The 15622-nt window shown below is 37.3% G+C and overlaps 1 protein-coding gene across 4 annotated transcripts in view; it reads left to right on the top strand.

Annotated features, from left to right (window-relative positions):
• The window catches only part of pdlim5.S (PDZ and LIM domain 5 S homeolog), a 120813-nt gene that overhangs the window by 90181 nt on the left and 15010 nt on the right, over nt 1-15622 (top strand). For all 4 annotated transcript variants that reach the window (XM_041575798.1, XM_041575793.1, XM_018237944.2 and 1 more), the window contains 2 exons: nt 8320-8438; nt 15079-15253. In XM_041575798.1, coding sequence (XP_041431732.1) covers nt 8320-8438; nt 15079-15253 — 294 coding nt within the window. The remainder of the gene's footprint in view (nt 1-8319; nt 8439-15078; nt 15254-15622) is intronic.

The following is a 15622-nucleotide window of genomic DNA, read 5'->3' as shown; positions in this document are numbered from 1 at the left end:
ATTCCTCTTGATGTTCTGACATGATAAAGTGTTGATTGTAGGGGAAGAAATAGAAAAAAAGCAACAAATGTGTTCCATGTCCATTTCTACTATTTGGAAGGCTTGATCTTGATTACTGACTATTTTGTTTTTCAAACCAAATTAGTTATGTCACCTTAAGGCAGTGGTCCCCAACCAGTAGCTCGTGAGCAACATGTTGCTCTCCAACCCCTTGTATGTTGCTCCCAGTGGTCTCGAAGCAGGTGCTTATTTTTGAATTCCAGGCTTGAAGACAAGTTTTGGTTGTATAAAAACCAGGTGCACTGTCAAACAAAGCCTCAATGTAGGTTGACAATCCACATAAGGGCTACTAAATGGCCAATCACAGCACCTATTTGGCATCCCAAGAACATTTTTCATGCTAATGTTGCTCCCCACCACCTTTTACTTCTGAATGTTGCTCACTGGTTCAAAAGGTTGGGGATCCGTGCCTTAAGGGCTGTGCAGAAAGCACAGAAGTTGAATCTTAGCACACATAAACAGATTATTCTGGCCAATTGTTTTAACAAGAAAGGGTAATATCTGCCAGTGTTTAGTTGTTTGCTGATATGTCGGTAAAGCCTATAGGCTGATAATTGTATTTGTGCATGTACATGATCACAGACAAATAGCATCACTTCTCCCTCCTGATCTGGTTGCTTTGGGGATCTATCCAATATTGGTTTATTATTTGTGTAGCACAATTGACCAGCGATATGCCTGTTTGGCCATTTGGGATAAAAAGGCATATCTGCAAAAGCGTGACAATATGTTTACCAATGCATGCAAATTTGTTACTTATATGGTACACCATGTTTCTACACATCGCGGCACAGGAGTCACCACTCTAAATGCTAGACTGCTATTTCTAATTATTTATTACTGATGTTGGGCAAATAAAGGTCATCTATGGTAATACCAGACTCTCTACTGGAGAATTGTAAAGATAAATGTCAAAGAAAAATGCAGTATATGTGACAAAGCTATGATACCAGCATCACCTCCTTATACTGCGGAGTACACAACTAGCATCATTCCTTCAACCTCACAAGCGCCTCCAGGTATTTAGAATGAAGTTCTAACCATATACTGAGCTTGATTTTAAAGAACTGCCAAAGGTCATTCTAAAACTTTGGTAATGGTCTCATGTGTCTCAGTACTTTATTCAGCATGGTCTTGTGTATAAGGTGTGGCAACTTTCCATCTGAAAGATAACCAACATAATAACAGCCTGCATTGTGCCATTGTTTTTAACTGTCCTAAATTAAGGGACATTAGATCTTTTTATTGTACCTCTGCCCTCTGTCTTATGTTTGTTGTGACTGGCATCCATGGAAATGGCTCTCTCCTGTAAATTGTTTTTAGATTGTTTTTAGATTACCTCTCCAGCTTTTCCAAGAGAGTGCCAGCAGTCATAAATGAAGTACTTATTTGCTTAGCCCTTGATGTTCCCACAGAGTGTCTTCTTTTGCTAAATGCCATACTGTTCCATCACACATCTACTGTGCATTCATTCTAATCACTTTACTGCTTTAATAATTGGAATCTTTCTTCTCTTAACTGAACTTGAAAATAACAGACCATAATAGGAGTATAAAAAAAATCTAAAAAGGTAAACTGTTGCCAGCTTTGCATATTTACAAAGCTGAATTAGTCACAAAATTTGTAAAGGTGTATATTTACAGTGCTCAAATACTGTAATTGACGTAATTATTTCACACCACCTCAGAACCTGATGAATACCATTCAAGCCAAGAGAAAAAATGCAGGCAGCCAAAAAAATTACAGTGTTAGGAATGCAGGAATGGTAAATATTTTTATACAGAGCATTTTAAGCAATTGTTGCTATTTACACTGCAATTTTACAATGGGCTTCATGTCTGCACGTCTGCTGTATAGATGTGTGTTTGTTTTATAAATAAGATGAAAAATTAGGCTTTTTCGGGGCAAACACCTCCTGTCTATAGGTAATGCTAGGTCCATGTTTTCCCATAAATAAGACTATTGTGTGAGGGCATTTTCCATGTACACTTAATATATTTCCTTGGCATATGGTCATTTATCTTTCTGATTTGCATCTCTTATTGCTTGCATCAGTTAGTGCTTCGTAATCCATCAACACCCGTAGAGCAGTTCCTATCCAGTAGAGCAGTTTCTATTGGAATAAAGGTGGCCATGCACAGGCATATTTCAGATGCCAATTCCGTTCCTTTGGACAGATTTGGCAGCTTTTCTGCCCATGTATGTGGTCCTCTGCCAGGCTACCCAACTGACATCTTGCCAAAATTACCATATGTGGAGCAGGTTTAATTTTCCAGTCAAATAGAGAGTTGCATCAGCTGGCTGATGTGATCCTCGCTCCCATGGTTTGTATTCCTCCTGCTGTAATCCGATCGCTTCGCTCTAGGACCAACAATTGGATTAAGCCAAATATCACCCACTTTAGGTGAGCATATCAAGAAGGGATCTTAGTGCATGGACACACATGTGGATCTGTGCCGTGCTTCTCGCAGCGGTTTTTAAAAAAAAGCTGACCGCCATATAAATACGCTAATGGTATTGCCATTGCCTAAGCTTGAAACCACTAGGGCGTTTACGTGGCTTTTTTTAAAATAAATGCAGCGTGGACCGGGCCGAAAACATGGCGAGGCTCCGCATTTGTGTTTCCATGCCTTTATAGTGTATAACCATCTTAACTATTCAACACTTAGGGGCACATTTACAAAGCTCGAGTGAAGGATTCGAATTAAAAAAACTTCGAATTTCGAAGTGTTTTTTTGGCTACTTCGACCATCGAATGGGCTACTTCGACCTTCGACTACTACTTCGACTTCGAATCGAACGATTCAAACTAAAAATCGTTCGACTATTCGACCATTCTATAATCAAAGTACTGTCTCTTTAATAAAAACTTCGACCCCCTACTTCGGCAGCTAAAAGCTACCGAAGTCAATGTTAGCCTATGGGGAAGGTCCCCATAGGCTTGCCAGCGTTTTTTTGATCGAAGGATATTCCTTCGATCGTTGTATTAAAATCCTTCGAATCGTTCGATTCGAAGGATTTAATCGTTCGATCGAACGAATAATCCTTCGATCGTTCGATCGTAGGATTAGCGCTAAATCGTTCGACTTCGATATTCGAAGTCGAACGATTTTATTTCCTGGTCCAATATTAATTAACCCTCGATATTCGACCCTTAGTAAATCTGCCCCTTAGCATTATCCCTTTAAGAGAATACATGGATTATAAACTATAGTATTTACATTTAAATCTGTATCCTGCATGAGTCCAGTTGGACAGACCCATGCCTGACCCAGAGTCACTGATAGATTCCCATAGGGAGGAAGCACACCAGACACTTGACTTTGCCTTTTAGAACATTTATTCCAGCAGAGTTGGCACAAGCTTTCGGGGTCACTGACTCATAACCCAACCCACACCAGCCACTCAATATGTCCCCATACCCAGAATCGCTATCAGACCCGGATTGCAAAGAGTTAACCTTCTGACCTGGGACTGGAAGTAAGATCACTCCGGCAACGAATAAGCAGGATAAGGAAAGAAAATTGTTGAAACCACAGGGGAGGGTGGGAGGAATCATCCTGACACCAGAGAGTCGAGAACCTTCTGCCAGAAACCCGACCTCTTTGCAATGTATTTTGCAGGTACCTGACCTGATGCAGTCTTTTTGAAACGTTTTAACTTTAAGTAGAAATTTACTCATGAACAAGCCTTACACCCCTAATGTGACTTTTTAACCCTATTTTTTTCTTCCCCCTCTGTTCTTAGAAAGTGATAGTATGTCCAATCCAGGACTGCCATCAGAAATCGCAGGGCCCCATACGACAAAATTTCCTGGGCCCCCTGGGCTGCGCCCACCGCAAGCCCCACCTACAGGTCCACCCTCCCCACCACACAGTAAAAAAAACAAAAAAAATATTGGTGGCTAGAGTTCCCACATGTTAATAAAAAATAAACTCCTCTTGCTGTCCAAAACTGTAAAAGCAAAGTGAGTGCTGTTGATGCTGTGGCTGCCCGAGCCAGGTAATCTATATGTTTTGTGAATGAATTTTAAGAACGAACCCTTTTTATTTCTCAATCCATTGAGCTGTTCAGTCAGGTTAATGCAAAGTATATTTTTACACTGCTGAATTCTGTGAATTGAGGCTAACTCAAGTATTAAACAGGCTGGGATTTTTAGACATAATACACTGGTCCAGTATTCCATAGCAATCAGTAAGCAGTTAGAATAATAAATAAAACAACTGGTTGGTTTCTAAGTTACATGACAGGGCAGTCTGTACAAACTAGTGAATACATGAACTAGATGAAATATTATAGTATGATTTTCAGTACATGTATGTTGACTGGATGATCATGACCAATATCTTGGCTGGATGATCATGACCAATATCTGTGTAGTGTGTACCATGTACTGTATATCAGTGGGGCAGGTTTTAAAATTTCAGGAATTATCTGTGCTATCTACTCAAACAAATGTAATGGTAAAAGTTGGCTGTACCATGTATTGTTACTTGTACGATATCCATTTGTTCAGCCAACGGCTCAATGATCTGATATCTTCTAGGATTGGCTAGTGCAGGGATCCCCAAATTTTGTTTTTTTAAAGTTTTTTTCTCAAAGTCGGAGAGCAACATAAACATCCAAGATGTTCCTGGGGTGCCCAAAACCTGTAATTGGCTATTTGGTAATGATTCTGCAGCAGAAAGCCCGGGGCCCCAAAAGGGCGTCCGTGAACACCGGAACCCACAGGGTCCACCTGTGCGTCCAAAGGTACTATCACTGAACAAGGTTCCTGATAACGAGTTTGTTACAGCATCTTAAGATGCAGCATTTAGATTTTTAATGGCTGCATGTATTCATTTATGTAGTCTTTTCTTTAGAGCTTTTACATACAAAGGTTTACTCTAGTAAAGATGACCTTGGTGTTTAGCACTGTTAAAAATGTATGTTCTTTTAATAGTAAGAGCAGGTATCATTATGATAGTATATGGTTGTGGACACAATGGGGCCCATTTACTTAGCTCGAGTGAAGTAATAGAAGAAAAAAACATTTTTTGGCTACTTCGACCATCGAATTGGCTACTTCGACCTTCGACTACGACTTTGACTCGAACGTTTTGAACTAAAAATCGTTCAACTATTTGACCATTCGATAGTCGAAGTACTGTCTCTTAAAAAACTTCGACCCCCTACTTCGCCACCTAAAACCTACTGAGGTGCTATGTTAGCCTATGGGGAAGGTCCCCATAGGCTTTTTAACAATTTTTAGGTCGAAGAAAAATTGTTCGATCGATGGATTAAAATCCTTAGAATCGAACGATTTGAAGGATTTAATCGTTCGATCAAACGATTTTTCATTTGATCGAACTATTTGCGGTAAATCCTTCAACTTCGATATTCGAAGTCGAAGGATTTACATTCGGCAGTCGAATATCGAGTGTTAATTAATCCTCGATATTCGACCCTATGTAAATCTGCCCCAATTGTGTTTTGTAAAAAAAAAAAGTATTAAAACTTTTGTGCTATCCCATATATTTTACTTGCTCAGACTTTCTGATCCCTTTGTCTCATGCTCTCTCTTGGATGCTCTTCTCATGTCTCCAATACCTAAGTCACCTTTTCCAACTTCTAAACCATCAAGAAAATCCACTGGTGGGTTGTATACAGGGCACAATCACAGGTGAGGTATTAGGTTTATTTAATGTTTAAATGAATTTCTAGTAGACTTAAGGTATGAAGATCCAAATTACGGAAAGATCCACTATCCAGAATATATATATATATATATATATATATATATATATATATATATATATATATATTCTGGATAGTGGATCTATCGTGTATGTGTGTGTGTGTGTGTGTGTGTGTGTGTGTGTGTGTGTGTATGTGTGTGTATATATATGTATATATATATATATATATATATGTATATATATATATATATATATGTATATATATATATATATATATATGTATATATATATATATATATATATATATATATATATATAGAGAGAGAAAGGTCCCTGAGTGGACCGAAACGTCACGTCGGCTTTACATGTAACTTGAATACATTTTGATTTTTTTCACCAAAGAACTCGGTGTTGCTGGTCATTTCTACTTTATTATCTGCCCATTTGGAATTATTACATATACATATATATATATATAGTTAGTGCATGGGTTTCATTTTGCAGGTAATGACATGTAAAATTACACATTTAACATGGTCGATAACTTTTATATAGCTTTTAAATAGGACACAGAGCCAGCAAATAAAGTATGTTTTAGCGTTCACTCTACATATGTCTGTTATAATAAACAAGTTCATTTTATACCTCTGCACTTTGGGTATTGAAAATGTATCTGTGAACTGTAGCGGTCAGGGACTCGGTGTTCCTGGATAGTTCTGCATGCAGCAAGGTTAAAACAGCAACTGTCAGCAGCTAGAAATTACAACTCCAGTTACATCCCAAGTTTGCCATATGGGTATTGCACTAATAAAAGCTCTTAATACAAGTAAAATGTTAAAGGTGGGGTCGTCAATTTTTAGATTCTGTAGAGCTGTATCTTTTGGCTTTTGCAGTCTGCAAAACACATTTTTGAAGAGCTGTTTTTCTGTCAGAAAGTACCGTTTTGTTACTTAAAATGATACTGACACTAAAAATGTTCTTTTCAAAATATTAATCTACATGAAACTTTTCCTACGGGTCATGTTGATCGTTTTTCGCTGATCATTCTGATTTTTTAAGTAATTGCTACTTGAAGTTCCTAAACCTGACTGTTTTGCCAACCTAACTGTCTCTTCTCAGCCTGTCAGTTAGCGTTTCAAATATGGCAGCTTCCTCATAGAGTAACATGGGGGTAAGAAAGGTAACTTAAAAGCATCAGGCAAATACTTTTATGGCAAAATTATAGCATTCAAAAACAATTTTGATGCAAATACAAAAAAGGTTATTTTCTGGTGTCAGTATCTCTTTAAATATGGTTACAGCCATCCTAAGTGGTATAGCATGCTTTTCTTGGTGTGATGTATGTTGAAAACTCTTTCTGTGGCGTGCAGCCTGAAACACTTATTTGCAGAAAGTGGCAATCATGTCCTTTATGACACCCAGTGAGCAAGCTGCAGCCTCCAGATGTTGTTGGATGACATTTCACTACCCCCTGGCAGTCTTCACTGTTAGCCTGCCCTGTCACTTAATCCTTTTATTATGATCCTGTAAACGGTAGAGTGTTGGGTTTTCCACAAAAAAATAATTGTTGAATGTCATGTTAAAAACAGAATACACTTTTGTCAACTGTTCTATGAGGTGGATAACCACAAACAGTAAATTAAAGAAAACTGTAAATGATCTGTAGTCATTTTTAAATTCATAAAAATAGGTGCAAAGTCTTGTTTTGCAAATGACTAGAAAAGTAAAAAGTTCTGCATAACTGAATTTTGTTCAGAGACAGTGAATCTGTATAATGCACTCATTTGGAATGATACACTGCTCTGTAAAGCTACATTGCCACTAGATTTAAAAACTGCTTGATAATGGCATTTTTGTGACTTTCCAGTGAGTTGTTATTTTTACTACTGTCACAAAAGGATAGTTAACCTTAAAAAACCTTCAGCCTCACCCATTTATTGTCTTTTTTTACGCAAACCACTAAATGCTTTAACTTTATTTTACTAATAAGGTTTTGGTCAGTGCTCTTCAGTAGTGTTCAAAACACCAGGGATCAGCACAGATTGTATCGTATTGGTACTTTGTATTGAACAGTATTCAACACAACCTTGAGCTAATCTTACTGCTGCATCAAAATGGATCCACAAATGGACTGCACATCGTCTTATTCAAATAGAGTAAAATGCCTTTATTAAATACCTGGTCATAGACTCAAGCACAGTTACATTTCAAACCTGTTGAAAGGGGAACATTTAAATGGTAAATATAAAGGATGCCAGCTAGGGAAGCCTTCTAACTTAAAGAAACTTTTATACAACTAGTTTCATGTCTCTCAGCCCTGCTCTCTATTTTTTTATTTAAACTTTGTATTGTCCCTCACAGAACAGCACTGTTAATTGGTATGGCAGACTGGAAATGGTGTATTTGCCAGATATGTGCATATGTCTTTAAATTTGTACATATTTTAGCAATATCCCAGATTCTTAAAAATCATATACATATGTAATGTTCCACCATTTTTCTGTTTTTTCCATGTTGGCTGTATATATGATTATAATATTTATGATATAAAAAGTTAATGTTGTCTTTTTTTTATTTTTAGCATTGTTGTGTCAGTGGAAACACCACAGGCTACTGTGCCTTCTAAAATTATGCCAAGTTCATTTAACTCCCCACCGTCCAGCAAACCTGCTGCCAGCAAGACGACAGGATGGCAACCAGGTAAATCCGTTAATTTCTCCTTGCCTAAATGTTGCTTGAAGCAGGTTTTCCATTCAACATTGCATCCACAAATTTTACAACCTATTGCTTTAATTTATTTTGTTAAATGATAAGAGGCTACATTGCCCTTTAAAGGGGTTATTCACCTTTAAATTAACTTTTAGTATGAAGAAGATAATGATATTCAAAGTATATTTACAATTGGTTTTCATTTTCATTATTTTTGATCTTTGAGTAATTTAGTTTTTGTTTTGAGCAGCTCTTCATTTTTCAATTTCAGCAATTTGGTCATTAGGGTCCAAATTACCCTAGCAACCATGCACTGATTTGAATAAGTGGCTGCAATATGAATTGGTGATGGTTGAAATAGATAGATGAGTAATACAAAGTAATTGAGTGTGAGGTGCAAATCCAAAAGAGACTCCCCATGCGAGTCTCCAAAATTATCATAACCAAAAACGATTGCACACTCTGGATCAGATAAAAAAGTATTTATTAAACGACATTAGCCCAATGCGTTTCGAACAAAGTGGTCTTCCTCAGGGGCAAAAAAAGAAAAATAAGGAAAAAGGCAGTCTTTTTTATGTGGGCTTTCTTATAGCTAGACATGCACAGGAAAGTCTGCTTATATGGAAATGTAATCCAACAAGCAAATATTTTAAGGCTTAAAATCATTCGGTTTTTTGTCTGCTGCTACTGAACCCAATCTGTTATATTTAATACTGAAATAAAACAAATTTTGGAGTACTTATTTAGACAAATACAAAAAAGAAAAATGACAATGGAAACAATTTGATTTTTGTTCCTTTATTCTTTAGGTGATTATCTTGTTTTTTTTTAACCTACCACCAAGGAAAAAGGTGGAATTAGTGCTCCATTAATCAGACCTGATGCATATTTCATTTGTAATCCACTTTGCGTGCACCATAGTAAATCCTTATTCTTTCCCACACAACAGCTTCAAGGGTATTACTGGATCACCTGTATGCAATTTTATGGTAGATTATGTGGGGCACTTTAAACATGAGACCTTGATGGTGTGTTTAAAAAAAGACTTTGGAAAAACCAAACGCTCAGCTTTACTTTAACTTTCAGGACAGCAATATTTATTATTTGTGGAAATAAATGCTGTATTAATTGGATGGAGGGTTATTTGTAATATGATACAAATATGTTCTGTAAAATCTGTGAGTAAAAGTTGTTTCAATAAGAGAGAACAGTTATATTTTCTGTTGATTAAAAGGCACCCAAACCGGGAAACACATTCTTATAGGAATTGTACAGTGTATAAATAAAAAAACTGGGCAAAATAAAAAAAAAATTACATTTCAATCTAAAATGTGCTGCATTTCTTGTTACTTTCCCTATGATAATTAAACTTATGCTTGTCTCACTTGCCTCTTTAAAGCTGGATTGTGATACATGAATATTGTTTGTGAACATCCATTGCTGGAAAACTAGGCAGGCATTTTTATTTTGAAGTTACTAATTTTGTGTGCCTCTAGATGGAGCTAAATTACCTAGACATTTTAATGATTTTATGTACGAATGCATTATAAGAAAAATAATCCATGTTTTCTTCTCGTAGACACCAATGTTGTCTTTCTATATTGGCAAAAATTGCTTGCACTGCTTATGGAATTCCGCAAATTTAATTATAGTTGGTCTTTAAAGGAAAAGGAAAGGCTTTGTGCATTGGGGGTGCCAAATGTTAGGCATCCCCAAGTGATTGTATTGACTTACCTGAAACCCCTGGTTGGTGCTCCTATCAGCAGAAAAGTGCATCGGCCCGGGGTTATACCAGTGAGCACCATGGATCGATCCTTTTCTGTCTTCCTCTTTCTTCATGTGGCTGTGCATGTGCAGTAGAACGAAAAGCTTTAACTAAAAAGTCGGCTATTTCGTTCAACTGCGCATGCGTTTTCCCCGGGAAATTTGAAGAAAGAAGAAGCCGGAAGAGGATTGCTCCATGGTGCTCACTGGTATAACCCAGAGCTGGTGCAGTTTTCTGCTGATAGGAGCACCGGCCCAGGGTTTCAGGTAAGTCAATACAATCACTTGGGGGTCCCTCAAGTGCACAAAGCCTTTCCATCTTTTAACGTTTATAATTAATGCATATGATGCATATATATAATGATAAAACCCCAAGCTATTATATATATATAATATATATAATATAATATATATAGAGAGAGAGAAACCTCTGATGGTAGTATTACGAGGTGAATGTATATAATTGCATTTGCTTAGTTTTCCTGGACTTCTGTAAAGGTGTTAAATACTCCTAATATTTGAAATCCGGAGAGCTGTGTATGAAATTATCCATAGAGATCACTCCTGGTTGCATCCAATCCCTTAACCACCCAACCCCCACCCACATTCTGGTAAAGCCCCACCATACAGCTTAGACGGGAAAGTTGTTTGGTATGGATATCCATTATTTATTTGATGGTATATAGAGAATGGAAAGTCAGTATTGCAGTTTTCCATGTCTGAGTCTTTGTGTCTAAAGTAAGTACAGTAAGTAAGATGTGACAAAAGGTTTGTGCACTTTATTCATATAGTCTGTACATAATTTCAATATGGAAAGTTGTCTGGGGAGAATAGAATTAAATTCATTTAACTTTTATTTCAGCTAAGAAATAGAATTTATATCTTGGCTATGGAATAGGCATCTAACTGGTTACAAGGTCAGAATGTTAAAATGTGGTGTGGTTTAACCTTAAAAGCCTTGAATACTGCAAGCTCTGTGATTTACAGACTTTAAAGGGAGTCTGGTCTGTCACACAGAATTGAGCCAAGTTCCCTAGTTCTGTCAATGAGTAAAAGCTTTATTATTCCTGCCAATCCCTTTTAACCCCTTTCCTCTGGATGTGCCAGCTACATGTCAATTTTAATAGAACTACACATTGCTGCAGTAAATGAATGGAATTCTGTAAGCTGTTCAGTGGCGCTTTTGTGTAAACCTGTAGAATCACAGATACCCCATACACTGTAGATGTAATGTTATAAAAGCATTAAAGTCTGCACCAATCTTGGCCAATTGAGTAGTGTTTACTAGAACCCATTTAAAGTGATTTCGTTGCAGTGGATTACAAGACCTCATGCCCCTTTAATTACATACTGCCATTTGTAATTCTGTTCATCATGTGTTAGTAGTTCCCAAACTTTGGGGTGGCTCAAAAAAGGGGCTTAGAGCCTTGTTAACCCCAGCCTTTAGGCCAGTTTGAGCACATTTTTCGGGGGAGCTGCCTTTTTGCAATCCCATTGGAGGTCCATTAGAGCTATATTTGGGGTGAACACTTCTTTGATGTCTTTACATATATTCTTGAAACTATGACTTAATGGCCAATTCAACAATGTTATTATATGTTTGCCACTTTATCGTGAGCTAAGGGTGGTCATGAACATTCCATTTCCATGGGATAACCACTAGGTTAGGCCTTCTCACCAAGATCTACTCAACTGTGGTTAAAAAATATCGTACATAGTATTTGCTTGTAAGGTATACCATGAAAATCGAAATCTTGGAAAAATATCAGGATTGTTTGCCTTTCTATTTTTCTAAGCAATAGAGCCAAAATGTTTCCATGCCATTAATAAGTATTGAATCTGCCCCTGCGTTATTCTCAAAATGAATTTGTTTGTAAAGTGCTATATTGCAGAATACATATCAATGGCCGCATAAAAGGTGCTGTTAAACAGTTTTTTGTGAAACCAGACTCACGAGTATAACTTTTTAAATAGAAATCACTAGACAAACACATTGCTATGGCCAATGCTAATAAAATATATTTAATAGTAATAAGTTCATTTTTTATTTTTACTTCTACTTCATTAGCTGTATGATCTGATCTGAACAGAGTTCAAAAATAACCTAATTTGGTAGAGCAAATGGTTTTGCATGAAGGAAAGCAAGGGAACGTTTTCATCTAGGAAGTGAAGCCTTATAGAACTCCCTTTGTTTCTGCTCAAATGACAGAAGCATGACCACATTCAGAATGGCTGGTGAGCCGAATTACACACTTGGAAGACTTGGAACTTTTCCATATAAATTGTTTGGTCTCTCACAGATTCAGACATGATCCATTAAGTTGATCAAAGCCAAATCCTTTATTTGAATTTGAAAGATTCTTAATACAGAAGTTCCCAGAGATACTATTGCACATTGAATAATTTGCATTAAATGCAGACTCTTCAGGGTCCAAGTGCTGTGGAACATGGGGGTTTTAAATCAAAATGCAATCCTATTTTGTCTAATCTTACACTTAGGGGCCGATTCATCAATAGTCGAATATCGAGGGTTAATTAACCCTCGATATTCGACTGGGAACTAAAATCATTCGACTTCGAATATCGAAGTCGAACGATTTTGCGCAAATCCTGCGATCGATCAATCGAAGGATTTTTCGTTCGATCGAACGATTAAATCCTTCGAATCGAAGGATTTGAATCCAACGATCGAAGGAAAATCCTTCGATCAAAAAAGAGACAGTACTTCGATTATCGAATGGTCGAATAGTCGAACGATTTTTACTTCGAATCGTTCGAATCGTTCGAATTCGAACGAATTTAACCAATTCGATGGTCGAAGTACCCAAAAAATACTTCGAAATTCGAAGTTTTTTACATTCGAATTCTTCACTCGAATTTTGTAAATATGCCCCTTATTGTGAGCAGTAATTGTGATGTTGTTGTATACATGCGTTTTTGGGTGACAATTACTTCCATGATTTAAGGGGCACTTTAGGCTTAACATGAGCCCATTTAATTTATTGTTTTTAAATACTTATTTATATTATTATAAAGAGAACAATGAGCCGTATAGTGATAACCACTTTCAAGACCAATCACAAGGTGGACATTCATGCATAGAAAACATAGAAAACTTTCTCTTATGCGATATTTTGTAAATCGACAACATCAGTTGGCTCGATATTTTGCGTTATAACAAAGTTTTAGGGTTAGTTCACACAGGGGTTTTGGGGAGATTTAGTCGCCTGGCGACTAATCGCCTTGTTTTTGCGGTGACCAGTCTCCCCAAACGCCTTCCCTGTTCCTGCGCCAGCTAAAATGAAAAAATCCCGGCACTAATCACACATAGCGATTAGTTTTTGGAAGTCGCCCGAAGTTTCCTCGTGGTGGTCAATTTATCTAGTAATTTGTCAACATGACTCCTCATAAAATTGTCACACCAGCTTTTGTTAACTTGTACCTGTTTCACTTTACAGAGAAATACGCATTCTAAACTATCCCCAAATATTCAGACCGTCAGTGACAGCAAATCATAGAAGAGATAAATTCCAGAGCATACGAAAAGACCTTATTCACAAATTGAGGGCAGTTGTTGGCGTATAAACTTTCTGTCCCTTTAAAATCAACCAAGTGGCATAATTTTCAGCTGATAAGCTACAGAGTTTTGAAAAGCCTCACCTTTTATACTGTAGATCATTAGTTCTGAATTTGCCGCACCAATGTGGTTTCTCATGCTACTGTGCAATGTGAATTATAGGCTTGTGTTGTGCTTGAATGCGTCATTTTCCATGTGATTGAATTTCAGTTTAAAGCGGCCTTGATTTGTTCCACATGTTTATATTTTTTAGAGCATGTGATCAATTAATATTAGGTGGAAAATCTCGCAAAAGATTTTCAAATAAGTGCTGTAGAAAAAAATATATTTCCCCCGGAGTCAGAAAGGAGGCATTCCAGAAGCACCTTAGTGTATTCGTGTATTTTGTTTCTGCATTAAACATGTGACTTCCAATATTTTGTATGTAGTGATACTATTATTTGATACATCACATGTTCAGTAGCTGGATTTCTAGGTCAAAGAAAGAAATCTGATGAGCCTTTGCGCATACAGGAGGCCATGCTTTTTCTTTGGCATGCTGCATCTCGTCTGTGGTCCTTCAGGGTAGTGGCACACGGGAAGATTTGCGCCCACATTTTTTTGTCGTGGCTTTTTTGCCTCCGGAGGAAAGTCAGGATTTCAATTACCGGCAATGGAGAGGCATTATCGGGAGATTTGCAACCCATTGCCGTGTCAAAAAAATTGCAGGCAATAAATCTCAAAATCCCATGTTCCACACTACATTCACTGAAATAAAAGTCCACAGAGAGCTCTAGTTAGACATTCTAGCAGTCCAGAATGCACTTTGGCAATGATTAACTCATCAACCAAACTTATCAAACAAGCGGATCAATGATCTATGTTTGATCTAAACTGGATTATGCTGGTTGAATGAATGCTATCCTCCACAACCTCTAGTAGATTTTAAAATGTTTCTGGTAATGGCAGAATTAGATACCACTACTGTAAAATCCATTCGCCTCCCTGAGTGTAACTTCGCATTTTAGTGAATTTGCGTAACGCTGGCGAAACTACGCCTGTCGAAGTGCAGTGAAGCTGTCACTGGCGCAACTTCAGATCTTAGTGAATTTGTCCCTATGTGTTTGGACCAAATGTTTGTGTGTGTTTATGTATGTATATACGCACATGTACTGTATGTTTCAATTTACTTGCACTATAGGAATGTATAATATTATCATGTGAAATATGTATTATTGTGTATGTTATTCAGCATGTGTTTAGTAATTGTGGATTCTTCTTAAAATGTTTGTTAACCCACGTCTCTTCCAGCTCCTTCAAGTGCACAGGTCACAAACAACCCATCAAATGCTGTGAAACCTGCCAGCAATAACAAGTCTGTCCCCCCACCTTGGGTAGAGGACAAAGACACACTGGTACAGAGAGCTGAACATATACCAGCAGGAACTCGTACCCCAATGTGTGCCATCTGCAATAAGGTCATAAGGTAAACAACTTAAAATGTCCATATACAGTATATGATGTTTTGGTTTGACAAGTCAAGGCTTTCCAAATAAATGAAAAAACAAAGCATGCATTTTATTATTGAATGCTCCTCCCTTCTGTTTGAATTTAATGGCTCAGTTGATTAAATACATTTACATTTGGAAAAGCAACACCCTTGCTGGAAAGCATTTGGTTAATACCTGTAGATACTTGTAATTTCAAAAGCTGGGACCTTCTGGGAGAAATTTGATGAAAAGGTTTACTGGTCCACAAATCAAATGGACAAATACTGTACAAGGTATGCTTTCAGGCCAACGGCCTGAAATACTAGTAGGTAAGGTGGCCATACATGGAGAGATCCGCTCGTTCT

Source organism: Xenopus laevis, chromosome 1S (assembly GCF_017654675.1).
Source record: "Xenopus laevis strain J_2021 chromosome 1S, Xenopus_laevis_v10.1, whole genome shotgun sequence".
NCBI classification, from domain to species: Eukaryota; Metazoa; Chordata; class Amphibia; order Anura; family Pipidae; genus Xenopus; species Xenopus laevis.
Note: the sequence above shows the minus strand (reverse complement) of the source record. Positions and strands in the feature narration are given on the sequence as shown.